This window comes from Eptesicus fuscus, chromosome 23 (assembly GCF_027574615.1).
Source record: "Eptesicus fuscus isolate TK198812 chromosome 23, DD_ASM_mEF_20220401, whole genome shotgun sequence".
Taxonomy (NCBI): Eukaryota; Metazoa; Chordata; class Mammalia; order Chiroptera; family Vespertilionidae; genus Eptesicus; species Eptesicus fuscus.
Window position 1 is genome coordinate 1461614 of NC_072495.1, and position 25595 is coordinate 1487208.

The 25595-nt window shown below is 63.8% G+C and overlaps 1 protein-coding gene across 1 annotated transcript in view; it reads right to left on the reverse strand.

Annotated features, from left to right (window-relative positions):
• Nucleotides 1-1177: 1177 nt before the first annotated feature.
• Nucleotides 1178-25595, reverse strand: part of SORL1 (sortilin related receptor 1) — a 159467-nt gene continuing 135049 nt past the window's right edge. Inside the window, exons 39-48 of the mRNA XM_054712585.1 lie at nt 20956-21038; nt 19445-19538; nt 17374-17558; nt 13189-13308; nt 11783-11947; nt 10431-10605; nt 9432-9538; nt 4990-5182; nt 3152-3364; nt 1178-1634 (exon numbers count right to left, since the gene is read on the reverse strand). Of these exons, the coding sequence (XP_054568560.1) occupies nt 1567-1634; nt 3152-3364; nt 4990-5182; nt 9432-9538; nt 10431-10605; nt 11783-11947; nt 13189-13308; nt 17374-17558; nt 19445-19538; nt 20956-21038 (1403 nt within the window). The 3' untranslated portion in view covers nt 1178-1566. The remainder of the gene's footprint in view (nt 1635-3151; nt 3365-4989; nt 5183-9431; nt 9539-10430; nt 10606-11782; nt 11948-13188; nt 13309-17373; nt 17559-19444; nt 19539-20955; nt 21039-25595) is intronic.

Below are 25595 nucleotides of genomic sequence, written 5' to 3' on the forward strand. Positions count from 1 at the left end.
TGCGGACACCGCTGACCTTGCCGCTACTCAGGGGGATTAGAGGGGCCGGGGGGCTGGGGGGCTGGGGGCCGGGGGGCTGGGGCTTGCAGGTCTGAACAACTTCAAGATTAAGTTAAGGAAACGAAAGAAACGCCAATCTTTAAAAAATAACAAAGGAAAGAGAGAAAACTCCTCCAGATCACACACACGGCGCGGCGAAGGCGGGCTCGGCTGCGGGAACAGCTCGCGATCCGTCATTACTTAATTACTGGAGTTTCCCAGAGGAACAGCTGTAACCCTACTTTTGCCCCACCCTGTGTGTTTTTAAACTACACTTTCACCTGCTCTTTGTTTTCCAAACAATTCCTAATAGAAGGAGTCTGTTATAACCCAGGGATGACTGTTTTGGTTAAAAGAAAGCAACACTCGTGGGACAGGGGTGCCTGCACTGAGAGGAGGTGTTGATGGAGCTGGGGTGCGAGGGCCCCTGGGCGGCGGCTCCTGCCCCGGGGAGGGGGGGTCGGTGTGGGCTCCCGCCCAGGAGTCCCCACGACATCCCAGCTAGGGGTGGCCCGCCCGCAATGGTCCCCACACCTACCGAGCCGCCACGATCTGGAGACGGGGTGGCGCCCGGAGGAGAACAGCCCCGCGTTTCACAGGGCAGCGCGGCCGCTGCCGGATGGCAGTGACCGGCCTCCAATCACGGGCCTCCCAGGTCTCCAATCCCCTTCACACGGCAGAGACGGGGCAGGGAAGGGGGAGAGGGAAAGGAGAAGGCCCTGGCCCAGCTCAAAGTGACCGCAGACGTCAGTGTAAACCTGGACGGCGAGCGGCCCGACGCACAGAACCGCAAACACCGAGGACGCGCACGGAGCCGCGCTCTCCCGCACGGGCGGCTTTTGCGGCGACGACCCAGCCGTGTGTCCCACGTGGTGTCCTCGAGGCTCTGGCAGCCCCACCGGCACGGATGGAGCGAGGCGGGCGGCACGACGGGCTCAGCACGCGGCGCTGCTGCTCGTGGCGGGAGGGGCGAGGCCTCCGGCGCCCGGGGCCCCGCCTGTGACGCAGGGAACCAAACTGGCTCTGCTCCGGCCCCTCCCACCGTGGCTCCTCGCCTCACGCAGAGCCCCAGTAAATTCACAGAGAGACGTAACAGAACCTTCCCACCAACACGCCCACACGCCAAACCCAAACAAAATTCAAAACCCGGAGCTTCCTTTCCGGGAGGAGGGACTCCGCCCGCCACGCTCCTGACACGTTTATTGAGTGTGTTATGTGTCTTAGAAAAATAAACGAATGGGATTTACTCCACAAGGTATCCCCAGGCAACCGCACACCAGCAGCGGAGCCGGCCAGCCGACGCCAACACCGGCAAAGCCGTCCGGGGCTGCAGCCACCCGGTGTGACGTTCACAGCTGATTACCACAAAGTTCATTCATTCCTTTCTTTCCTTTTCAGTCTGTTTGATTTTGGCCCATAGAAAAATAACATATTGCAACTCAAAGTGCATCTTTTAAAATAAACCATCCACTCTCTTTATCAGATAAAATATTTACACCGTTTGGTTTCTCGCGAGGTCGGGCGCTTTCAGGCTATCACCATGGGGACGTCGTCGGAAAATCCCGTTATCATCGGCGTGTCTTCATCATCCTCCCCTAAAGCAGAACAGCCAGCGGTGAGTCGCAGCGCACTGCGTCCGCCCAGCCTCCCGCCACCGTGCCCCTCCGTCCCCTCGTGCCCCGCCCCCGCCCGCCCCCACTATCACAAGCCCCAGCCCCGGGCACAGCCACCAACGCGGAAGCCCAGCCCAGCTTGCTCTGAGGAGTCACCTCCCCATCAGCAGGTGGCCAAGCTCCTTCTCAGAACAGCCGGGCCGAACCAGGTGAGTAAAGCGATCGCTTGGGAAGGAGCGTCTTACTCCCTACTCACAGGTCCTGGTGCTGGCCCGTGGAGCTACCCACACCCTGTCCGCACCGTGAGCTGACTGCGCGGCCTCCCCCCAGCCCGCGGCTTTAGGGAAGGAGGGGAGGCTGAGTGTTTGGAGGACAGCTTCCCAGCCCAACACCCTCCCAGGACCCAGGTGTGACCCTGGGGGCTGTCCAGTGCATTCCCTGCCCCTGCCCCCTGCCCCCTGCCCCTGCCCCCTGCCCCTGCCCCCTGCCCCCGGCCCCTGCCCCCTGCCCCCTGCCCCTGCCCCCTGCCCCTGCCCCTGCCCCTGCCCCCTGCCCCTGCCTCCTGCCCCCTGCCCCCGGCCCCCTGCCCCCTGCCCCTGCTCCCTGCCCCTGCCCCTGCCCCCTGCCGGCAGCACCGCAGTGGCTGGCTCCTCCTGCCGCAGGGGCGCCCAAGGCCTCACAGCGGGAAAGGCAGTGAGCGGCCGGCGGAGGAAGAGCAGTGATCGGGGCTGGGAGCGCATCAGTGTCTTTGCAGACAAACCAGAACCGTGCACAGAACAAGGGCTGTGCACACTCAGCTCCCACAACCCGGGTCTGGAGAGGCCCAAGATGGGGGAGGCCCCCCACCCACTTCATCAGTCAGCGCCACCAGCTCGCTGAGCGCTCGGTGCGGCGAGTGTGCAGCCGTTTTTAGTTGGGACACGCCTCGTTTCCCGGCTACAGGCCACCAGCACACAGAGGACCGGCCGGCGAGGCCCACTAACCGTCAGGGCGGGAAACAGCACGATGGAAGCCTGACTTTCTCTCCTTTTAATCCTCCCCGAGGATGTGTCCCACTGAGTTTAGGGAGAGTGGAAAGGTCAAGACAGAGAAACACCGATGTGAGAGGAACACATCGATGGGCTGCCTCCTGCACGTGCTCTGACCAGGGCCCTGCCGGGGAGGAGCCTGTAACGGAGGTCCATGCCCTTGACCGGAATCGAACCCGGGACCCTTCAGTCCGCAGGCCGATGCTCTATCCACTGAGCCACACTGGCCAGGGTGAAAGCAGACTCTATCTTGACTGGTCTCAGGATGAGGGGCTGGAACTGGCAGCCTGGCAGCCCAGCAGCGCTCCCCGGGCCGCCGCAGCCGGCGCCCGCACGAGGGCCGGGCACTCTCCCCGGAGCAGTGGGGTCGCGGTCAACACCGCGTCTCTGGAGCCGGAAGATGGGCTCAGGTCGGTGCTCCCTGACCAAGGCCCCCCGGGGGCCGCCCCGCCCGGGGGAAGGGCCACGTACCCAGGTCGTCGCCGGAGGAGAAGACGGCCGAGCCCAGCCGGGAGCTGTAGTGGCTGTTGGCGAAGGCGGTGAAGCTGCCCTGCAGCCGCCGGTGCTTGGCATACAGGACGGCGAAGCCGACGCCCAGGCTCAGCAGGACCAGGACCAGGATGGGCACCACCACGGCCGCCACGTCGGGGGCCCTGGCAGCCTGCAGTGCTGACACGTCGCCACCTGCAAGGCAGTCGTCAGCCTCCCAGGTGAGGGCCGGGGCCGGGGCCGGAGCGGGCAGCCCTCCGCGCCCCCCACGCAGAACGGGCCTGCCACGCCCGTGCAGACCCCTGCCGCGGCCACGGCTCCCTGCCTGAGCGGACAGACCACAGCCCTGTGCATGCAAACACGGCAATTACACGAGACTCCTAACCACACCGTGTGGTTATTCGGGTCTCTCTGAAGGGAGACCTTGGCTGGGCATCTCCACTGGTTCCTCCGCTATTGCTCACCCAGGGGCACTCGCCGAGGACACGGGGTCAGACCGTGTGGGAGCCACGTGCTTAGTGCCAGTGAGCCGGACTGCGGTTCCTCCCCCGCCTGCACCAGATCCCCAGCTGCGCTGCCCGCAGCTCCGGGAGCCACACGGACGCGCTGCTGCCTGCAGCACAGCCTCAGCAGCCCAGGGAGCTGACGGGGTTTCCTTACGCCGAGAGGGCGGGCGCCTTTCCGTACTTCACGTTTACAGCTCTCTGCACAGCCACGTGAGTGTCCGCCTGACCACGTGCCCCTTCCCATCGCCCTCAACACACACTGGCTTCACGCCGGCGTCACGGCTCTGGGGCAGCGATCGCCGCTGCTGTGCCCTGAGAACCGGCACCACACGCACCCCCTGGCCACGCCATCGGGCGCCGTCGGGGCGCTGACCCTGCTCCCTTAGATTGCCAAAAAAATGGCAACAGCCAACACAACCGCCGCCATCCGGTGCGAACAAATCAAAATTATACCTTTGGGGGTTCTGGTCCGATGGGTTTCTGGTGCGCTACAGAAGTGCAGTCTCGGGCTGTGGGCGCCCGAGATGCAGAAGGCGGGAGGGCCAGGCCCTGGCGAGGGCCAGCCTGTTTATCTCAGAAACAAACCTCAGGGCGTCTGAGGGCCGCAGGATGTGGGACCGGAGCCCGCTCGGCTGGGGCTGCCCCGGAGCAGGGGAGGCCTGGGCCTCGGGCAGAACGGGCAGCTGCCCAGGGATTCCCCTACAGGGTCTCTCAGAGACAGGCCTGGGGCAGGGTCTGCAGTCAAATCTAACAATTCAGATTTGTGTCTTTAATTTCTTTCACTGTTAACTTAGCAAAAAAAAAAAAAAAAGGACCGTACATCATGGGTGGCAACCTAACCCCAACTGTGAGGTGGCCATTGGGGTGGCTCACGGCTGGGGCAGTCCGGGGGGCAGCAGGTGGAAGGGGCAGGATAAGGGAGCCAAGGGCAGAGAGCCAAGGGCAGGGTGCAGACTGAGAGGGCGAACCAGGTTCACAGAGGCAGCGGCAGGGTCCTCACAACGGTGTCCCCACATCTCGGTCTCCCTTAAACGGGAGGAAGTGCCAGGCTCAAAGGCTCTGTTCCTAACCACTGTCCCCAGACAGAGCCTCCTCTTAACGCACCCGGGCGACGCTCAGCATGTGGTCTTACACCTGCCGCTCCCACGCCTCGCCTGCTCAGGGTGCGCACAGACAAGTCAGTGCCGGTTAAACGGCAGTTCACTGATTTTCTTTGGAGCGAGAGGGTCAGTATCTTAGAAAAGCACCTTTTCATCAGCTGCTACGTGCTTAGTGCATTTCCCAGAACGCGGCGGGAACTGGAAGCAGACTGACCTGAGCCCAAGTCGTCGAAGAGCAGCACGGCCGGCTCCCCGCACAGCTGGCTGCCCAGGAGGCAGCTGGCTCGCACGGTGAACGTGTAGTTGTGACCCAGCTTCAGGTTGGAGACTTTGAAGAAAGTGTCGGTCGTGTTCCCGAGGTAAGCCGTGGTGTTCAGGGAGTTATCGAACGCGTGTATCTCGTAGCCCTGGGGACCGACAGCGGGGCAGGAGGCTGAGGAAGGCTGCGCGCCTGGCGTGTCCCCGCCCTCCGCGCTCACAGGTGTCCGAGCGCCCGGGTATCCCACGGGAGCTCTCTGCGTCACCTCCGGGATCCGGGATCCAGAGAACAGGCACTTCCCCTCCCAAGCGTCACCCACACCCTCAGTGCGGCCCGACCGCAGCCACGTCACAGGCACCCTGGCCACACCAAGGCGCTGGCAGAGCCCCCTCGTCTCAGGCAATGTTCGTGCCACTGAGAACCTGGACAATTCAGTGCGAGCGGCTGGAAAGGGATCTGCTAATCCTATATAATAAAAGCCTAATATGCTAAGTGTCCAGTCGCCCGTTCAACCAATCAAAGCGTAATATGCTAATGATATGCTAAGGCCACTCAACCGCTCGCGATGACATGCACTGACCACCAGGGGGCAGATGCTCCGACTGGTAGGCTAGCTTGCTGCTGGGGTCCAGCCGATGGATCGGGACTGAGCCAGACAGTCCCGACTGAGACGGGCTGGACATGCCCTGGAGCCCTCCCGCGGTCCCTCCCCGGGTTGGATGGGGCCGGATCGGGCCGGCCTTGGTGTGGAGAGGGCTTCTGCAGGCGGATGAAACAAGCAAGCTTGCGACTGACACGGGCCGACTCCTGTGCTGGAAACATCCCAACTGGGACAGCCCTGGCCCACATGCCTGGGCTCCAAACAGACCCCCGTGCGGGCCCCACTGCATCCTCAGTCTCCTGGCCCTGACCTGTCTACTCGGGGAGCTCTACGTCAGGGGAGGGAGGACGTGCAGGGCTCGGGCCAGAGCCACCGGGCTGGGCGGCTGAGCTGCAGCCCCAGCCGAGAAGCGGGGCTCCTGCCACCAGGAGGGCCCGGTGACAGCCACCGCCAACCAAGCCCCTAACGCCAGTCCTCTGCACGCCCCGGCGTTCCTCACGTTCTACCGAGGATCCGGGCAGCTCGTGCGCAGTCCACAAAGGCGTAGAGAAAAGACGTGAATGTCACAGCACCCGCCACCCACGCCCTATTGGGCAGGCCTCCTGGGGGGCGCAGGTCTCCTCGCTCAAACACAAACTGCCCTGCGCCTCGCGTGAGAACGCGTCAGTCTCCTTAGAGCGCAGGGGGCACTGCCCCGCCGGACAAGGCCGGCGAAGTCACGTGGTCTGGCCCTGCCCGGGCAGAGGGTGAGGGAATTAACTGTCTGACCAAATACAGCCGGCGTGGCTCAGCGGTTGAGCATCGACCTGTGAATCAGGACGTCCCAGTTCGACTCCTGGCCAGGGCCCAGGCCCGGGTTGAGGGCTTGGTCCCCAACTGATTCTCTCTCACCACTGATGTTTCCATCTCTCTCCCTCTCCCTTCCTCTCTAAAATCATAAAAATAGCCGAAACCGGTTTGGCTCAGTTGATAGAGCGTCGGCCTGTGGACTCAAGGATCCCGGGTTCGATTCCAGTCAAGGGCATGTACCTTGGTTGCGGGCACATCCCCAGTACGGGGTGTGCAGGAGGCAGCTGATCGATGTTTCTCTCTCATCGATGTTTCTAACTCTCTATCCCTCTCTCTTCCTCTCTGTAAAAAATCAATAAAATATATTTTTAAAAAAATAAATAAAATCATAAAAATATACTGTAAAAAACATACAGCAGGCTAATTTCTAAGGTGGTAATTTTGTGTGGCCTGCGGGTGATGTCATAAATATCCAATGGCCCTGGGCAGAGGAGAGGAAAGAACTGCTGGGTCAGAGGGCGAACACTTAATGCTTTAACCTGTGACCCAGGAGGCTGACCCGACTCACTTCCGGGGGCTAACGGCCCCTCCCCCGCGGGGAGCCCCTCCCCCACTCTGCCCGTCGGAGGAAGAGCAGCCTTTGTTGCTTAGGTCACTGGAGAGGCTGAACCTTTCTCCTGTGCTTAACCCGCTGCCGGGCCTTTCACTTCTCTCCGGTGCCCTTCTCAACGTCGGTATTTCTGCTGGAGGTGCTCGGAGAGCGTTCTTTATGTGCCCGTGGACTAGCCCTGCACAGCCGCTGTGGGGCCGTGAGGACGTCCCCGCTGTAATTCAGCTTCGCTTCCGCCCTGACGCTGTGCCTGTCCAGAACCTGGGCCTCGGCACACCGGCCGCCAGGCCGCCCGGGCGTTCGTCTGCGACGCTCAGGCTCTGCCGGCGACGGCCTGCCCTCCTCGGGCCCCAACACGGCCCCGCTCCCGCCTGCTGGAGCGGAGTAACCGGTCTCCGACGAGACAGACGACCTTCAGGTGCCTCTGCTCCCCTGACCTTCACTGGAGGAAGCTGCCGAGAGGCCGGGAGGGGCGGGGGGGAGCAGCTGGGACCCAGCGCTGGGCGGACTGTGGGGCGGCCGCGCCAGGAAGCCCAGCAGGGCGCAGCCTGGGAAGGAAGGCCCAGCAAGGAGACGCGTATCCTCCAGGAAGTGTCAGCACGTCACCAGGCAGCACCCGCAGAAGCGGTCCCAGCCCCACACCCACGCCCACGCCCTGCCGAGATGCTTCCCTCACTGCTGCGTGCGGGGAACCGCGGGGAACAGCAGGGAACAGCGGGGAACAGCGGGGAACAGCGGGGAACAGCGGGGAACAGCGGGGAACAGCGGGGAACCGCGGGGAAGAGCGGGAACAGCGGGGGAACAGCGGGGATCAGCGGGGAACAGCGGGGGAACAGCGGGGAACAGCGGGGAACAGCGGGAACAGCGGGGAACAGCGGGGGAACAGCGGGGAACAGCGGGAACAGCGGGGGAACAGCGGGGAACAGCGGGGGAACAGCGGGAACAGCGGGGATCAGCGGGGATCAGCGGGGGAACAGGGGGGAACCGCGGGGAACAGCGGGGAACAGCGGGGAACCGCGGGGAACCGCGGGGAACCGCGGGGAAGAGCGGGAACAGCGGGGGAACAGCGGGGAACAGCGGGGGAACAGCGGGGACAGCGGGGAACAGCGGGGGAACAGCGGGGAACAGCGGTGAACAGCGGGGAACAGCGGGGAACAGCGGGGGAACAGCGGGGAACAGCGGGGGAACAGCGGGGAACAGCGGGGAACAGCGGGGGAACAGCGGGGGAACAGCGGGGGAACAGCGGGGAACAGCGGGAACAGCGGGGAACAGCGGGGAACAGCGGGGATCAGCGGGGAACAGCGGGGAACAGCGGGGATCAGCGGGAGCAGCTGGGGAACAGCGGGGAACAGCGGGGAACAGCGGGGAACACCGGGGAACAGCGGGGGAACACCGGGGAACAGTGGGAACAGCGGGGAACAGCGGGAACAGCGGGGAACAGCGGGGAACAGCGGGGAACAGCGGGGAACAGCGGGGAACCGCGGGAACAGCGGGAACAGCGGGGGAACAGCGGGGAACAGCGGGGAACAGCGGGAACAGCGGGGAACAGCGGGGGAACAGCGGGGAACAGCGGGGAACAGCGGGGAACAGCGGGAACAGCGGGGGAACAGCGGGGGAACAGCGGGAACAGCGGGGGAACAGCGGGGAACCGCGGGGAACAGCGGGAACAGCGGGGGAACAGCGGGGAACAGCGGGGAACAGCGGGGAACAGCGGGGAACAGCGGGAACAGCGGGGAACAGCGGGGAACAGCGGGAACAGCGGGAACAGCGGGGGAACAGCGGGGAACAGCGGGGGAACAGCGGGGAACAGCGGGGAACAGCGGGGAACAGCGGGGGAACAGCGGGAACAGAGGGGAACAGCGGGGAACAGCGGGAACAGCGGGGAACAGCGGGGGAACAGCGGGGAACAGCGGGGGAACAGCGGGGAACAGTGGGGAACAGCGGGGGAACAGCGGGGAACAGCGGGGAACAGCGGGGAACAGCGGGGAACAGCGGGAACAGCGGGGGAACAGCGGGAACAGCGGGGGAACAGCGGGGAACAGCGGGGAACAGCGGGGAACAGCGGGAACAGCGGGGGAACACCGGGGAACAGCGGGAACAGCGGGGAACAGCGGGGAACAGCGGGGGAACAGCGGGGATCAGCGGGGAACAGCGGGGGAACAGTGGGAACAGAGGGGAACAGCGGGGACAGCAGGGAACAGCGGGGGAACGCGGGAACAGAGGGGAACAGCGGGGAATAGCGGGAACAGCGGGGGAACAGCGGGGACAGCGGGGAACAGCGGGGGAACAGCGGGGAACAGCGGGGGAACAGCGGGGAACAGCGGGAACAGCGGGAACAGCGGGAACGCCCAGCACGGCCTCGCAGCCCGCTGTCCGGCACTGAGGAGGGGGGCTCACCCTGTTCTCCTGGAAATACTTCTCCTTCAAAGCTAGACTTTTCCAAAACAGAAGGACGTGGTCATTTTCCGTGATGATTTTTAAGGCATCAGGTGCTGACAGCGACACTGAAAAAACGAGGAAACAGGATGCAGTTAGTGGCCGTCTGCTTGAGCTGCCGTTTTCTTACGTCAAATGGAGCTTGAAGACGCTCACCGGAAGGACTGATTCGCTTGAGGAGGAAATAAACACGTGCACTGCTTAGTGCATAGCCTACAGGGCACAGGGCAGACACCCTGGAGCTGGCATCGCTTTCAGCCCGGAAACGTGGCCCGTGTCCACCACAGGAGCCCTTCCACCCGGGAGCCAGACCAGGCAGCAGGCTGGAGGGCGGGGAGGGGCTGCCCTGGGCTCCTGCTGGCCGGCCTGCTCTCCTCGGTCCTGAGCCAGAAGGGGAGCCCAGCCCGGCGAGGGCGAGGGCAAGGGCGCTCCCTCCGCCCAGAAGAGCACGGCCAGGCCCCTGCTCTGGGCCGTCAGTGCCAACGCGGCCGTGGCCAGGGACCCAGCTCCGCCCTGCTGTCCGAACGCGACCGGACTGCGGCGCAGCCCCCTGGCAGGAAGGCCCCTTCGCTGACTGCCCGGCGCTGGGCTCCCCCCGTTTCTACCCGTCACACTGCCACCAGGAACCAGGTGGCTGCATCCAGGCCCCTGGCGATGCCTGGCTTCAGTGGAGAATGCTCCATTTTAGTTCCTAACTGTCTTGGGCATTTCCCCTCTATTTCCCTAGAAGCGTCAACACCAGCAGCACAGATTCAGAGAGAGAGAGAGGAGGAGAGAGGGGGAGAGAGAGGGGGAGAGAGAGAGAGAGAGAGTATATGGAATGGACGGCCGCTCCCAGCTCCCAGCGCCAGCTGTCTCGCTGCAGCCGGCGAGGCCTCGCACCGCGTGGACCCTGTGGGCAGCGTCTGCCAGCCCCTCAGAAGCGCCCGCGGCGCCCCCCGCGGTGGCCCTCCCGCTCACCTGTGGTGACTCTCACACTGGCATCTTTGCTCATGTTCCCCAGCTGCACGACGACGTGGTATTTGCCCCCGGGCTCCAACTTGTTCAGGGTGAACTCCACGGTGCTGTTCCGGGACGTCACCTTGTAGCTCCTGTCGCTCTTTCTTATTAGGTCTCTGACTGCAACTGCATACAGCTGGACAAGGGAAGGTACACGGAAACGTGGCCTTTCCCCGGTGACGCGCCGTGTCGGTGGCTGTGACCCTCAGCAGTCTGACGCTGCTCTTTGGGAGCCCGCTGGTGGCTGGACCCAATCTCACAACAAGTATTCAATCCCCGGACTGTGCACAGAATTACACTTCAACCCCAAAAGCAACTCTAGCCCTGGCCGGCCTGGCTCAGTGGACAGAGCGCTGGCCTGCAGACGGAAAGGTCCCAGATTTGATTCAGGTCAAGGGCACATGCCCGAGCTGTGGGCTTGATCCCCAGAAGGGGCTGTGACGGAGGCAGCCAATCAGTGATTCTCATCATTGACGTTTCTGTCTCTCTCTGAAATAAAAAAATATATATTTTTTCAAAAAGCCATTTGAGGGGAAGCCGTATGCGCCGTGGCAGCAGCAGTACAGGCACCGGCAAGGCGAGCCCGGGTGGGTGCGGGCGGCTGCGTCCACCTCTGGGGCGCCCAGGTGCTCACGGGAGGCCTGAGGGAGGCGGCGAGGACAGGACAGGAAGCTTCCCCGCACGCTGCTTCTCGCACGCACGGACGGGGACAGGCAGTGAGCGCAGAAACTCACTCCGCAGGGAGGAGCCACAGACAAGAAGATCCGAGCCGCCACGCTTTAAGTGCCCCTGGACGGGGCGGGCAGGGCAGAGGCACGGAGGTGAGGGCAGCGGGCAAGAGGAAACAGGAGTTTTTCCGGATTCGGTGCCTCTCCGTTTAGATCAGGGACAGCACACGTGTGTGTGGGGCCGTGAGGACACAGCGGGGCTGTGAAGGCAGACGGTCAGCGCCACAGGCTCGACCCCGCACTGCGCAGCGCAACAGCGCCGAGGTCACTCGCAGACGATGGCACACTTGGGTTCTAATCACACCATTTTCAAAACCAGGTGAGAGCTGGCCCGGCCGGCAGGCCTCTGTCTGCCAGCCCGCGTTGGGAGGCCAGGGAAGGAGAGGGAGAAGGCAGAGAAGGGAGGGTCGGCCAGGATCACAGCTGGCGATGAGGGCGGTGACAATAAGCAGAGGCCCCATAACCACCCCATCCTCGGTGAGACAGAAAGGCGGCCTCTGCGGCCTGCCCAGGACGGCGCCCTCGCCCTCACCCGCCCCCACCACGCTCCGGGGGAACAGCCAGGGCTCCGGGCCGCGCGCTCACCAAGTCCTGGTCAGGGGCGTCATAAGGGGCCTCCCACTTCATCACGGCCGACGTCTTGCCCGTGCGCACCGTGTGCAGGTGGCGGGGCGGGAGCCTGCTGTCCGGGATCGTCCGCACCACCACCGAGTCCGAGCACGGCCCTTGGTAAGGCACCACCACGCGGACCTGCGGCCGACACCACGTGCCCTCAGCCATCGCCAGCCACTCATTTCCCAACAAAACAGTGACACACGTGCACAACCAAAATGCAGTGTCACAGGAAGAGACACGACGTGAACCCATTTCCCACGTACCCTGAGCGTCTGCTTTATCTCCTCAGAGGAGCAGCTGTGTACTCCCTTCCAGAAACGTCTTATGTGTATGTGTACAGACATGTGCTCATATAGAAACACAGATATTGGTGTGTGCATAGATACAGACTTCTGTGCATGTGTGTATATGTAACCAACTTTTCTAAAAATGTTTTTACACGCCATGTTCTTAGCATCTTTCACTTAATAAGACAGTCTTTCCTTGATAGACATTTGTTTCAAATACTTTGCTATCACAAGCAATAGTATGTTACACATCTTTTCCATATATCTTGGCACACGTATAAAAGCATGTAGGCTAAGAGCATGGCACATGTGGAAAAGCATGTCGGCTAATAGCATGGCACACATGGAAAAGCATATAGGCTAACAGCATGGCACGCGTGGAAGAGCATGCAGGCTACCAGCATGGCACGCGTGGAAGAGCATGCAGGCTAACAGCACGGCACGTGTGGAAGAGCATGCAGGCTAACAGCACGGCACGCGTGGAAGAGCATGCAGGCTAACAGCACGGCACGCGTGGAAGAGCATGCAGGCTAAGAGCACGGCACGCGTGGAAGAGCATGCAGGCTAAGAGCACGGCACGCGTGGAACAGCATGCAGGCTAACAGCACGGCACGCGTGGAAGAGCATGCAGGCTAAGAGCACGGCACGCGTGGAAGAGCATGCAGGCTAAGAGCACGGCACGTGTGGAAGAGCATGCAGGCTAAGAGCATGGCACGCGTGGAACAGCATGCAGGCTAAGAGCACGGCACGCGTGGAAGAGCATGCAGGCTAAGAGCATGGCACGCGTGGAACAGCATGCAGGCTAACAGCACGGCACACGTGGAAGAGCATGCAGGCTAAATTCCTATAAGGAGAATGCGACAAGGGGCTTCATCAGTTGCTGTGGCTGCTCGCCGAGTGCTCATCCTCCTGTGGCTCATCCTCCTGTGGCTCCATCATGAGCTCAACTCATGTGCCCGAGGCCAATCCCCGTCACACCGGGCCCTGGACCTCACCTCAGCGCCCCAGGCCTGGTCTGAGCTGGGAGCCTGGGAACTCAACCATCCCGTACAGAGAAACCCCCTGGACGTTCTGGCACGGGACACCCACCAGAAACAAGTACTGCTCGTCCCTCCCGACAATGACTGTCATGTTGTGGAGCAGAGTCGTCAGGCTCTTCGGGTTCCGATAGAGGTCAAGGAAGGACGTGGCATAGAAGATGCCGTACACCTGACAGAAGGAGAACAGGAGGGGCGTCAGCTCCGTGGCCAGGACCTACCGTACCGTTCGTTCCCTTGAAATCCTAACGCAGACCCTGGGACCAGGTCACAGAGCCGAGAGCAGTCTTCACTGCACGTCCATTTCATGAGCGTTTACGGCGAAGGCACCTGGGCCGCGCACCGTACTTGCACCGGAGGTAAAGGAGGCGCGGGCTCCGTCCTCACAGAGGCAGAGGGAAAGCCGGTAAGCAGCAAGCTGCCAACAGAGTCAGGAGCTCTCAGAGGGAGCCGCAGCCCTCTACCAGGTGCAGCAGGAATGTGGCCGCCCAGTGGACACCGAGGGAGGTGGGAGCTTGCAGGCTGGGTGGAGGTGGGAGCTTGCAGGCTGGGGGGGAGGTGGGAGGAGGTTGCAGGCTGGGGGGGAGGTGGGAGCTTGCAGGCTGGGGGGAGGTGGGGGCTTGCAGGCTGGGGGGAGGTGGGAGGAGCTTGCAGGCTGGGGGGAGGTGGGGGCTTGCAGGCTGGGGGGAGGTGGGGGCTTGCAGGCTGGGGGGGAGGTGGGAGCTTGCAGGCTGGGGGGAGGTGGGAGGAGCTTGCAGGCTGGGGGGGAGGTGGGAGGAGCTTGCAGGCTGGGTGGAGGTGGGAGGAGCTTGCAGGCTGGGGGGGAGGTGGGAGGAGCTTGCAGGCTGGGGGGGAAGTGGGAGGAGCTTGCAGGCTGGGGGGGAGGTGGGAGGAGCTTGCAGGCTGGGGGGAGGTGGGGGCTTGCAGGCTGGGGGGAGGTGGGAGGAGGTTGCAGGCTGGGGGGGAGATGGGATCAAACCAGGCTGCTGCTGCGGAAGCCAGGGTGGCTGGACTTGGGACGGAACAGGAAGGTTTACGGCCACGTGACATTCCACGTCCATCCTGTGCAGCGGGACCCTCACTGATACACGCAGGAAAGGGACAGAGTTACAGCGGGGAAGGGAGAATGTGAGGGGCGGGAGTGGGAGCTGGGAGCTGATAGTGGGAGGTGCCAAGTACGCTTCTTTGTAAGTAAAGCCACAAAGCATGGTCTCTAAGAGCGGTTTCTTCAGCGGGAAAAGAGGGAACGGGAAGGTCAGGGCAGCCAGGGGAGGGAGCCATCAAGCTATGCAAGGGTCCCTCCCATCCCAGCAGCTCAGCATGTTCCTCTGGCACCGCCTGCAGCCAGGACAGGGAGGGGAGAGCCGGGAGTCCCGAGGCGGACAGACTCGAGGTGAGTGAAATATGGTAGCAACTATACTTCGGTAAAAACTGCTGTTTAAATTTTAACCCTGCTCTTCTGGCTTCTGCACTCACTCACTTGCTTAAACAATAGGGTAGTTACCTCAGCTCCAGATTGAGGCCTGGAAACTCACATTAATCCATCCCACCTCACAAAGGTCATTTTCCTGTGCCCGTGGACCAGAACCACAGGAGATGGATTCCCACTGACTCAGTGGCTCCAGGAGTCGACTACCTTTAGAGGTCATTAACCCTGCTCAGTCCTGCTTTTGTACAATCTGCTTTCGCAAGATAAGTCTGCATTCCAATGTCCAGAATTTAGAATTTAGCATTTAGAACAAAGGAAAATTCTTGTGGTTTGGACCTTTAAAAGGACTGCCTGCACCTGGGACAGCGCGGTCGTGAGGGTGGCCGCCTGCGTGTGGTGCCCCGCGGCCGTCCTGGCCAGCTCAATAAATCCTCGCCTGCTTTTTTAATCAATCAGCAGCCTCCGGTGGTCTTATTCTGACTCCAGGGTTCGACCCCACAACAGTGAGGAGAGAAAGAATCAGGGGCTCCAAGGGGCTGGAAAGCAATTATGAATAGAGTGGGACCAAGAAAATGAGGGGCTCCAAGCATGAGACGGGAGGAGGAGGCCAGAACGGGCCTGAGCGCAGTGAGGACGAGCCTTTGACCACCACCCGGGGAGGGCCATCCCGGGGGCACCGCGGGGGGAGGGCCATCCCGGGGGCACCGCGGGGGGAGGGCCATCCCGGGGGCAGCGCGGGGGGAGGGCCATCCCGGGGGCACGGGGGGGGGGGGAAGGGCCAGCCCGGGAGCACCGCGGGGGGAGGGGGAGGGCCATCCCGGGGGCACGGGGGGGGGGGGGGAGGGCCATCCCGGGGGCACCGCGGGGGGAGGGCCATCCCGGGGGCACCGCGGGGGGAGGGCCATCCCGGGGGCACCGCGGGGGGGAGGGCCATCCCGGGGGCACCGCGGGGGGAGGGCCATCCCGGGGGCACCGCGGGGGGAGGGCCATCCCGGGGGCACCGCGGGGGGAGGGCCATCCCGGGGGCACCGCGGGGGGGAAAAGGGTCCAGGAGCCAAGGCCAAGTGTGAGAGGCCGGCTCAGCACAGGGGTGGGCACAATGAGGGAGATGCCCGAGTCCTGGGGACAGCAAAGGAGGTGATGGCCTCCACAGGTACCTGGGTCCGGGCCCTCGCCCTCCGAAGCTCCCTCAGCAAGAGAAGGCGAGTAGCCTACCTGGGCCCAATTCCGGGACCAGAGAGCCAGGCCCTGCCCCAGCGCCCCGCGCATCAGCCAGCACGGGGGCAGCTGGGTGACCAGGGCGTCCCTCGGGGGTGTACCGGAAACAAGGCCCTTTGTAAGCAGAGCCCACCTCGAGGTGAAGGGGGCCCTGGGACGGCTGGGCATTCCTGTCCCCGCCCCGCCCGCCCGGCACTGGGTTCGGCAGCCACAGGAGACGGGCTATGAAACCAGCCGGACCCTGTCTCCCGCTCCCGAGAGCTCCCACGCCGGCCAGTCCTCAGTCAGGCCCCCTCCTCACTGGGAAAAGGAGCACGTTCCCCGAGCTGCTGACAGGAGGCAGGGGGAGGAGGCGTGTGCGGTCCGTGGTGCCCGGCACCGGTGGGCACTCAGTCACCTGTTCCCTTCCTTCTTCATGGCTGAGCTTCAGGTACCTGCAGACTTTGTTCCGTCCCCAGGAATCAGCCCCGCACCCCGTGCACACGGACACCCACGGAAGACAAGCCGCAGGCCGTGCGCCCTCCGCCGTCACTGAGGACGCCCTAATTCTCAATGTCAGACTTAGCTCCCCGTCCTCTTCCACTCGGCAAACCCGGAAAACACTGCTTCCCTGCAAGGAGCTTGCAAACTCCTCAAGGAGGTTAGAGAACCGCTAGAAAGCATCCAATAGCCCGGCCGGCTTGGCTCAGGGGTTGAGCTTCGACCTACTAGTATGAACCGGGAGGTCACGGTTCGATTCCACATCAGGGCACATGCCCCAGGCTCGGTCCCCAGTGTGGGGCCTGCAGGAGGCAGCCAATCAATGATTCTCTCTCATCACTGATGTTTCTCTCTCTCTCTCTCTCTCTCTCTCTCTCTCTCTCTTCACCTCTGATATCAATAAATGCATCTTTAAAGAAGAAGAGAGAAAGCATCAAATGGGATCAAGCAGTCGCTAATGAAACATCACTCCATATGGAACCAACTGGAAATGTTCCCGGAGCCCCGAGGTAAGAGACCAAGGAGCCGAGAGCGGGATTTGACGCAGAGCAGGAGGGAGGACTCGGCAGGCGAGGGCACAGCCCTGGGAAGAGCCCCCTCACACTTAGGGAAGGCCACACTGGAGAGAGGTGGGATCACAGCGGATCACAGCGCACGTGTAAGAACAAAGCACAGAGGCCAGCATTCACGTGCAGTGGGGACGCTGGAATGGGGGGGGGCACAATCCGGAGGACCACGCAGAGAAGGCGGCCTGGGGTGGGTCACCTGGGGGAAGGGGATGGAAATGTGTCACCATGCCTCCACCTGGGCCCAGGGGAGTCCCAGGAACTGGAGCAGCTCTTCCCACGCACGCTCCGCACAGCAAGGCCCTTCCTCTCGGGGCCAGGCCGCGGGGAGAAAGGGATGCTGGGCTGGGACAGCGGGTGCCTCCAGGTAACCCAGAGCTGGCCGGGAGGGGAGCCGAGCTTGGGGTGAGAGAGGATGAAACGGCAACAGAGCAGAGAGCCCAGGGCGGCCCGAGACCTAGCATCAGGGGGTGCACACTCACTGGGGGAGAGCCCAGGGCTGTCCCCGAGCTGGAATCGGGGTGCGCACTCCTGGCTCACTCACCACATCCCGGGGCCCCGTCCAGGCGCACTCCACCGCGGTCTGGTTAAGGGCTTTGGCTTTGAGGCTGGGAGCCGGCGGGCGGACTCCTTTGGTCACGACGTGCTCGAATGCCAGGGGACTGTCCCCGAGGCCGGTCCTGGCCCAGGCGGAGATCTCGTACGATGTCTGAGCCGTCAGGTTGCTCACTGTGGAAACAGGAGCGGGAAACGGGAGGGAGCGGGGTGGGAGTCGAGAACCTGTGTCCTGCCAGGCACGTCCTTTCTGTTTCAGGGAGACCCACAGGCGGCGGGCTTCCGTGACTGCACAGAAGCATCCAGAGTTACTTCTTAATGAGCCTACAAGTAGCCTAACCTTCAACCCAGCTTTCCCACGGACTCAGCGAGGGGCCCCAACCAACACGTTCAGGACCGTGTTTATTAGAGCAGAAAGACTGCGCACAATCGATGGCCCAGGGATGGGCCATCATGAAATCATGTGCTGCCACACACGTCATGCATGTTCCACCAACTATTACGGAGCCCCTCCAAGCTGTTCCAAGGATATCTAATGAGAAGGGAACACTCTTTGCCGCTGTACGTTAAGTGAGAAAGGATCACTCTTCATCTAGGAGGCGTCTGAAGTTTCAGGTGGTTTTCCTGGGGAGTGAACTCTCGGGAAGTTCGAGTTGTCACTACACGGCCTTGTGTTCCAAACGTCCTGCCACGAGCGGGCCCTTTCTCCGTAGGCGGCCGCGTCTGACGGAGCGCAGCGGGACCGGAGCTGCAGCGCGCAGGGCGTGCCTAGACTCCAGCGGTCAGACTCCCTGAGCCCGCTTCTTTAGCGAGAGAGCCGAGCAGCACTTCTGAAGAGAATGCTGGGACTGCTCGGCGTGATGCCAGCATCCAGCCGGCCCTCCGCGCCCCCAGGCGGCCGAGCCTTCCTGCCGACCTGCTGACTCCTGTGTGCGCAGGCCTGAGCCCGGGGCTCCGGAAGTAGAAAGATGAGGGAATTACTGCGGCTCCGGACCTTGTTCTCTCACCAGTGAACTAAACCAGCCACAGACTGGTGACTGGGGTCACGTAACACCCCCTCGCCCGCCCCCACTACCCCCGCGCCCGAGGCAAGCAAGCGCCTGCGCACAGTAGGTGCCGACATCACTTTCATTCTCTGCAGCCTCCTGGGCAGCTTTCCCCTCCCCCACACAGACCGTCCTGGGTCAGCCGCGAGGAACCAGGCAGACCGACAGCTCTGCAAACAGGCCGGGGGGGGGGGGAGGATGCCCCCACGCCCTCCCCAGGACCCACAGGCAGCCTTCGTCCTGGGGGTCTTCCCTGACAGGATCTAAATCTTCCCTGGAGCCCTGGCTGGTCTGGCTCAGTGGATAGGGTGTCGGCCTGTGGACTGAGGGGCCCCGGGTTCGATTCTGGTCAAGGGCACGAACCTCGGTTGCAGGCTCCTCCCCAGCCCGGGCCCTGGTCAGGGCTTGTGTAGGAGGCAACCCATCAACATGTTTCTCTCACATCAATGTTTCTCTCTGTCTTTCCCTCTCTCTCCCACTGTCTCTAAAAACCCAGGGAAAAATATCCTTGGGGAGGATTAAAAAAAAAACCTCTCCTCGAGCCCATTTTCAAACATGAGCGTTTTACTGAGACTCGGAATTCACACGATGTCGGGAGTAAGACGATGCCCTTCCTTCCTCAGCCCGGCCTGTCCTCGTTCACTCGGCCCATAGAAACTGCACACGGCTATGCCCCAGGCCCTTCGCACCTCGTGTCAGCCAAGAAGAGCAAGTGAAAGCAGGAGGGAGACGGGGACTAATGTCGGAGCTCTTTCCCTGGAACTAAACAGCATCTGCACGAGGTTCATCTGGCTTCACTCCCGTGACTTTCCTTTTCAGTCTCCAACCTCCCTTAAGAGCCCCTAGGGCAGAGGGGCTTGTGGATCCCTCCCTGGAGTCGGAGTCACTCCAGTGTCCTCACTGCCCCCCGAACGGAGGCCCCGTGCACACGCTCTCCCACGCGTCCCTCACGGCTCTGCTGCAGGAAACACGGCCTAGCCCACGCCTCCGCTCAGCCCAGCTCCGAGGGGTTACCTTTGTGGGACATGCTCCCTCGAAAGTTCAAAGTCCTCTTCTCTTGTCTGTGAGTGTCAAATGCCCAAAAGAGGTTCACCACGTAGCCATTCACCTGCCACGACCAAGAACCAGGTCACCAACAGGGGAGCCCCCGAGCCCCCAAACGAGAAGGCACCCGCCTGCGGCGCTGGCTGCCACCTTCCCGGAGGGCGGCCGTCCCCTTGGCCTTGGCACGAATTCTGCTTGTGCTCTCCCCGTTCCAAAGCCGGTGGGAGGCCTCTTACTGTGTGAAGTGCACACTGAGTAAAGCCAAAGCTGAGCAGATAAACGGACAGGAACCAATGCATAAAGGCAGGAGGGGATCGGAAAAGGTCCTGGTAATGAAAGACACGTGACGCGAGCTGGTCCTTGCAGACAAGGCCAAGAGGTCTGGGTAGACCTCGGTGCTCCCAGGAGCGAGCGTGCCCAGGCGCAGGGAGGCCGAGCTTCTCCAGGTCCTGGGCTCGTGGAGAAGCTGCCCTAAGACCTCTAAATACGAGACAACCAACAACAAGAACGTTTCAAGACCAAAGAGAGACGGACAAGCTCCACGTGAGGCTGTTTCTTGCACCGGCCATCTCGGGAGGAGGGCTTGACAGCGAGCTGCAGCGCAGTGAACGGCAGAGACTGAGGCTTCCGTCTGTCTGTCCCGCTATCTGTCCCCCCCACACTTCTCAGACAGGATGATGTGAGGAGCAACAGGCAAGAAAGAACCCGAGAACCTGGGGCGCAATGACTATGGGGAGTGGCCGTGCGGGTAGGGTGAGCGGAGGAACGGGGTGATGGGAGAGGGACGGGGGGTGATGGGGGAGGGAGAGGGTGATGGGAGAGGGAGGGGGTGATGGGAGAGGGAGGGGGTAATGGGAGAGGGATGGGGGGTGATGGGAGGGGGAGGGGTGATGGGAGGGGGAGGGGGTGATGGGAGAGGGAGGGGATGTGATGGGAGGGGGAGGGGTGATGGGGTAGGGTGGGGGAGATGGGAGGGGGGAGATGGGAGGGGGAGGGGGGTGGGAGGGGGAGGGGGTGGTGGGAGGGGGAGGGGGGGTGGGAGGGGGAGGGGGATGGGAGGGGGAGGGGGGGGGGAGGAGGGGTGATGGGAGGGGGAGGGGTGATGGGGGAGGGAGGGGGTGATGGGGGAGGGAGGGGGAGATGGGAGGGGGAGGGGGAGGGGGAGGGGTGGAGTGGTGGATGTGCTTGCAAGCAGCTGACTCTCGGAAGATGTGTCCACGGTGGAGCCCTTGTACCAGCACCAGCACCAGCACCAGCACCAGCACCAGGAAACCCAAGGCGCCGACACTGCGGCTGCTCCTGTCAGCACCGGTCTGTGGGCCCTGGGCCGTGAGCCACTGAAGGACATGACGTGGGTGAGGCGCCTCCTCCCGGGGCAGGCTCAGGCTCTCCATGGGGGAGTGACCTGCGGGCCCAGGTCCCTCTCTGTTCCCTCGTGGCACTGGGCCCTCGCCCGCCGGCAGCCGGAGTGCCCGCGTTACCTGGACGTCGCTCGGCATGGCCAGGGTGAAGCTCACAGAACTCTCCGTGCAGCCGTCGATGCGGATGTCCGGAGGCGGGACCACTGCAAGAGTCCAACAGAGACGGCAGAGTGAGGACGCAGGATGAACCGTCTCCACCGAGACCACGCCACCCTCCGGTGGAGGAGAGAGGCCGCCTCCTGGGCTGCTGGTACCGCGTCCGCCTCTCACCCCGCCCCCGAGGCTGCGGGGTCCCGGGCACCGGCGACCACTGCTAACGGGGCGCCCTTAGCTCTCCTGGCAGCTACGCCGCCGAGCGGGAAAGTTCCTTTATGTCGATGCCCAACAACCCGAGCCGCCCCCCACCCCCCGGGCAGAGGCCACGGCGCCCCTTCACTGGCACGAACAACGACCCCGGGGCCTCGTCCCTCTGGGAGGACGACAGCAGAACAAACAGCAGCTGTGGCAAACGGAAAGAACCTGGTCCAGAGTCTGGCGAACCCGAGTCCAACCTCCCGCTCCGACGTTAACCAGGAGAAGCCGCTCATCGTCCACAGCCAGAGCCTGAGAGGCGATCGACACCCCAGAGGCCGGGCATCCCGCAGACGCCGGAGGGTCTAGCTCTCGACACCCCCTCTCCTTTCCGGCGAAGCCCCCGTGGGAGCCTGGCCTCCACGTCCCGGACCAGCTGCCGGGCTCCTGCCCGACCTGGGGCTCAGGGGTGCGCGGGGCAGGCAGTCTCAGCACCTTCCTCTGGAGCCGCGGAGACACTCCGGAGGGACACCACCTGCTGGCAGAGCCGGCAGAGCCTGGCGTTCCCAGATCACCAGCCGTTAATGACGCCGGGCTGGAGGAAGCAGCCGGGGGAAGGAACACCGCCAGGCGGCAGGGCCGGGGGCCGCTCCCTGCGTGCCCACCGTGCTGCAGGCACCGCTGCGGACACGGCCCTCAGCTACAGCAGGTGCTCCGTCAGGCCCGTGGTCAATGAGAATCAGAGATCGATTCACATCAAAGAACAAAGCGGTTCTCAGGCCACAAAAAGTGTTGCTGAACACGGCTTCCCTCACTTCCTATTCACCCCACATCCCACCACTAACTTGGTGCTCTGGACGACGCACTATTTCCCTCCGTCTTCTTTTCTCTTAGTCCTCCTCCTGAGGATGCTTTCCCTCTGACGTTCAGAGAGTGGGAGAGACAGAGAGAAATCCTGATGTGAGAGAAACACATCGATGGGTTCCCTCCTGCACACGCCCGGACTGGGGAGGAGCCTGCAACCGAGGTACGTGCCCTGGACCAGGAATCGGACCTGGGACCCTTCAGTCTGCAGGCCGATGCTCTACCCACTGAGCCAAGCCGGCCAGGACCTTCACCTTCTTACCATTACATCTTTCACAACCAGTGCTTCTGACTCAGTACATGGCTGCCTCCTGCACGTCCCCGAACCAGAACACGGGCCGGGAGCCCAGGTCCTCAAAGTCGTGCAGGAGGACGTTACGAGAAGCAAAGGCAGATGTGACTGTGCCCGGGAGTTCAAGGCGTGGGACCGTTGACCTTCCCAAGTCCCTGTTGTAGGGCATCCAGTCAGCCCTGGTCCGACCCTGCTCTGTGCAAGGAAACGCCGCCACCTGAAGCCCCCTTTCTCCAGGCCCCGCAGCGCCTGCTCCGGAGCCTCCACTGGATCGGGCTGCCTCCCAGCCGGATCTCGACCGGACAGGGACTCTTCGGACCCGGAGCCGGCCTCTCACAGGTTCAGGCGAAGGTAGGGAACCCTAGCACATTCTATGCGACCCCCTGACTGCACGTCCACGCCCACAAGTCCATCAGCAAAAGCCCCGGCGCCACGGCAACATCCGGGGAGCCGCCTCTGCCCCATCCGTGCGCAGGCCTCCACTTCATCGCTTCCTGCCCCTCTCCTCAGCGCTTTCCGGGCCCCGTCCCCTCTCCTCAGCCGTCTCCGGGCTCCGTCCCCTCTCCTCAGCCGTCTCCGGGCTCCGTCCCCTCTCCTCAGCCGTCTCCGGGCTCCATCCCCTCTCCTCAGCCGTCTCCGGGCTCCGTCCCCTCTCCTCAGCCGTCTCCGGGCCCCGTCCCCTCTCCTCAGCCGTCTCCGGGTTCCGTCCCCTCTCCTCAGCCGTCTCCGGGCTCCATCCTCTCTCCTCAGCGGTCTCCGGGTTCCGTCCCCTCTCCTCAGCCGTCTCCGGGTTCCGTCCCCTCTCCTCAGCCGTCTCCGGGCTCCGTCCCCTCTCCTCAGCCGTCTCCGGGTTCCGTCCCCTCTCCTCAGCCGTCTCCGGGTTCCGTCCCCTCTCATCAGCCGTCTCCGGGTTCCGTCCCCTCTCCTCAGCCGTCTCCGGGCTCCGTCCCCTCTCCTCAGCCGTCTCCGGGCTCCGTCCCCTCTCCTCAGCCGTCTCCGGGCCCCGTCCCCTCTCCTCAGCCGTCTCCGGGTTCCGTCCCCTCTCCTCAGCCGTCTCCGGGTTCCGTCCCCTCTCATCAGCCGTCTCCGGGCTCCGTCCCCTCTCATCAGCCGTCTCCGGGTTCCGTCCCCTCTCATCAGCCGTCTCCGGGTTCCGTCCCCTCTCCTCAGCCGTCTCCGGGTTCCGTCCCCTCTCATCAGCCGTCTCCGGGCTCCGTCCCCTCTCCTCAGCCGTCTACAGGTTCCTGCCCCTCTCCTCAGCCATCTCCGGGTTCCGTCCCCTCTCCTCAGCCGTCTCCGGGTTCCGTCCCCTCTCCTCAGCCGTCTCCGGGTTCCGTCCCCTCTCCTCAGCCGTCTCCTGGTTCCGTCCCCTCTCCTCAGCCGTCTCCGGGCTCCGTCCCCTCTCATCAGCCGTCTCCGGGTTCCGTCCCCTCTCATCAGCCGTCTCCGGGCCCCGTCCCCTCTCCTCAGCCGTCTCCGGGTTCCGTCCCCTCTCCTCAGCCGTCTCCGGGCTCCGTCCCCTCTCCTCAGCCGTCTCCTGGTTCCGTCCCCTCTCCTCAGCCGTCTCCGGGCTCCGTCCCCTCTCCTCAGCCGTCTCCAGGTTCCGTCCCCTCTCCTCAGCCGTCTCCGGGTTCCTGCCCCTCTCCTCAGCCGTCTCCGGGTTCCGTCCCCTCTCCTCAGCCGTCTCCGGGCTCCATCCCCTCTCCTCAGCCGTCTCCGGGCTCCGTCCCCTCTCCTCAGCCGTCTCCGGGTTCCGTCCCCTCTCCTCAGCCGTCTACAGGTTCCGTCCCCTCTCCTCAGCCGTCTACAGGTTCCGTCCCCTCTCCTCAGCCGTCTCCGGGTTCCGTCCCCTCTCCTCAGCCGTCTCCGGGTTCCGTCCCCTCTCCTCAGCCGTCTACAGGTTCCGTCCCCTCTCCTCAGCCGTCTCCGGGCCCCGTCCCCTCTCCTCAGCCGTCTCCGGGCCCCGTCCCCTCTCCTCAGCCGTCTCCGGGCCCCGTCCCCTCTCCTCAGCCGTCTCCGGGCCCCGTCCCCTCTCCTCAGCTGTCTCCGGACTCCGTCCCCTCTCCTCAGCAGTCTCCGGGCCCCTTCCCCTCTCCTCAGCCGTCTCCGGGCTCCGTCCCCTCTCCTCAGCCGTCTCCGGGCCCCGTCCCCTCTCATCAGCCTTCTCCGGGTTCCGTCCCCTCTCCTCAGCCGTCTCCGGGTTCCGTCCCCTCTCCTCAGCCGTCTCCGGGTTCCGTCCCCTCTCCTCAGCCGTCTCCGGGCTCCATCCCCTCTCCTCAGCCGTCTCCGGGCTCCGTCCCCTCTCCTCAGCCTTCTCCTGGCCCCGTCCCCTCTCCTCAGCCGTCTCCGGGCTCCGTCCCCTCCCATCAGCCGTCTCCCGGCTCCGTCCCCTCTCCTCAGCCTTCTCCTGGCTCCGTCCCCTCTCCTCAGCCTTCTCCTGGCTCCGTCCCCTCTCCTCAGCAGTCTCCGGGCCCCTTCCCCTCTCCTCAGCCGTCTCCGGGCTCCGTCCCCTCTCCTCAGCCGTCTCCGGGCCCCGTCCCCTCTCATCAGCCTTCTCCGGGTTCCGTCCCCTCTCATCAGCCGTCTCCGGGTTCCGTCCCCTCTCCTCAGCCGTCTCCGGGCTCCGTCCCCTCTCCTCAGCCGTCTCCGGGCTCCGTCCCCTCTCCTCAGCCGTCTCCGGGCTCCGTCCCCTCTCCTCAGCCGTCTCCTGGCTCCGTCCCCTCTCCTCAGCCGTCTCCGGGCTCCGTCCCCTCTCCTCAGCCTTCTCCTAGTTCCTGCTCGGGGCCAGCGCAGATCAGAGGAAGCAGAGCGGCCTCTGCCCTCACAAGGCACACACGCCAGAGGGCGTGCCGGCCCCCAGCACGCAGGCCACAGGCCCCGTCTCGCTGCCGCGGTTCACGGCGGCTCCGGCACAGGCGTGGGGCAGCGGGTCAGGCTCCCCTCCGCTGGCACCGACTAGGTGACACGTGACGCGGCCTCCTTGCAGTCCCTCACCTGTGCCTACAGGTGTGCTGAGGGGCCAGCTGGATGAGGGCAGCGGCTGTCCCTACCAGCTCCTGGCTGGACACGGGCACCTGCACGTCGGAGGAGCTGCCGGGACACGGCCCAGCGCCAGGCGGACATGTATACAAGGTCGTCCCCTTGGGTAGAGGAGGGTGCCTTCTGTTTGGGGTGTCGGCATAAACGCAGCCGGCCAGGCCTGGCGGCCTCTGCAAACCCCCATCCTAAGAAGCGCCAGCTCCCAGAGGAGGCA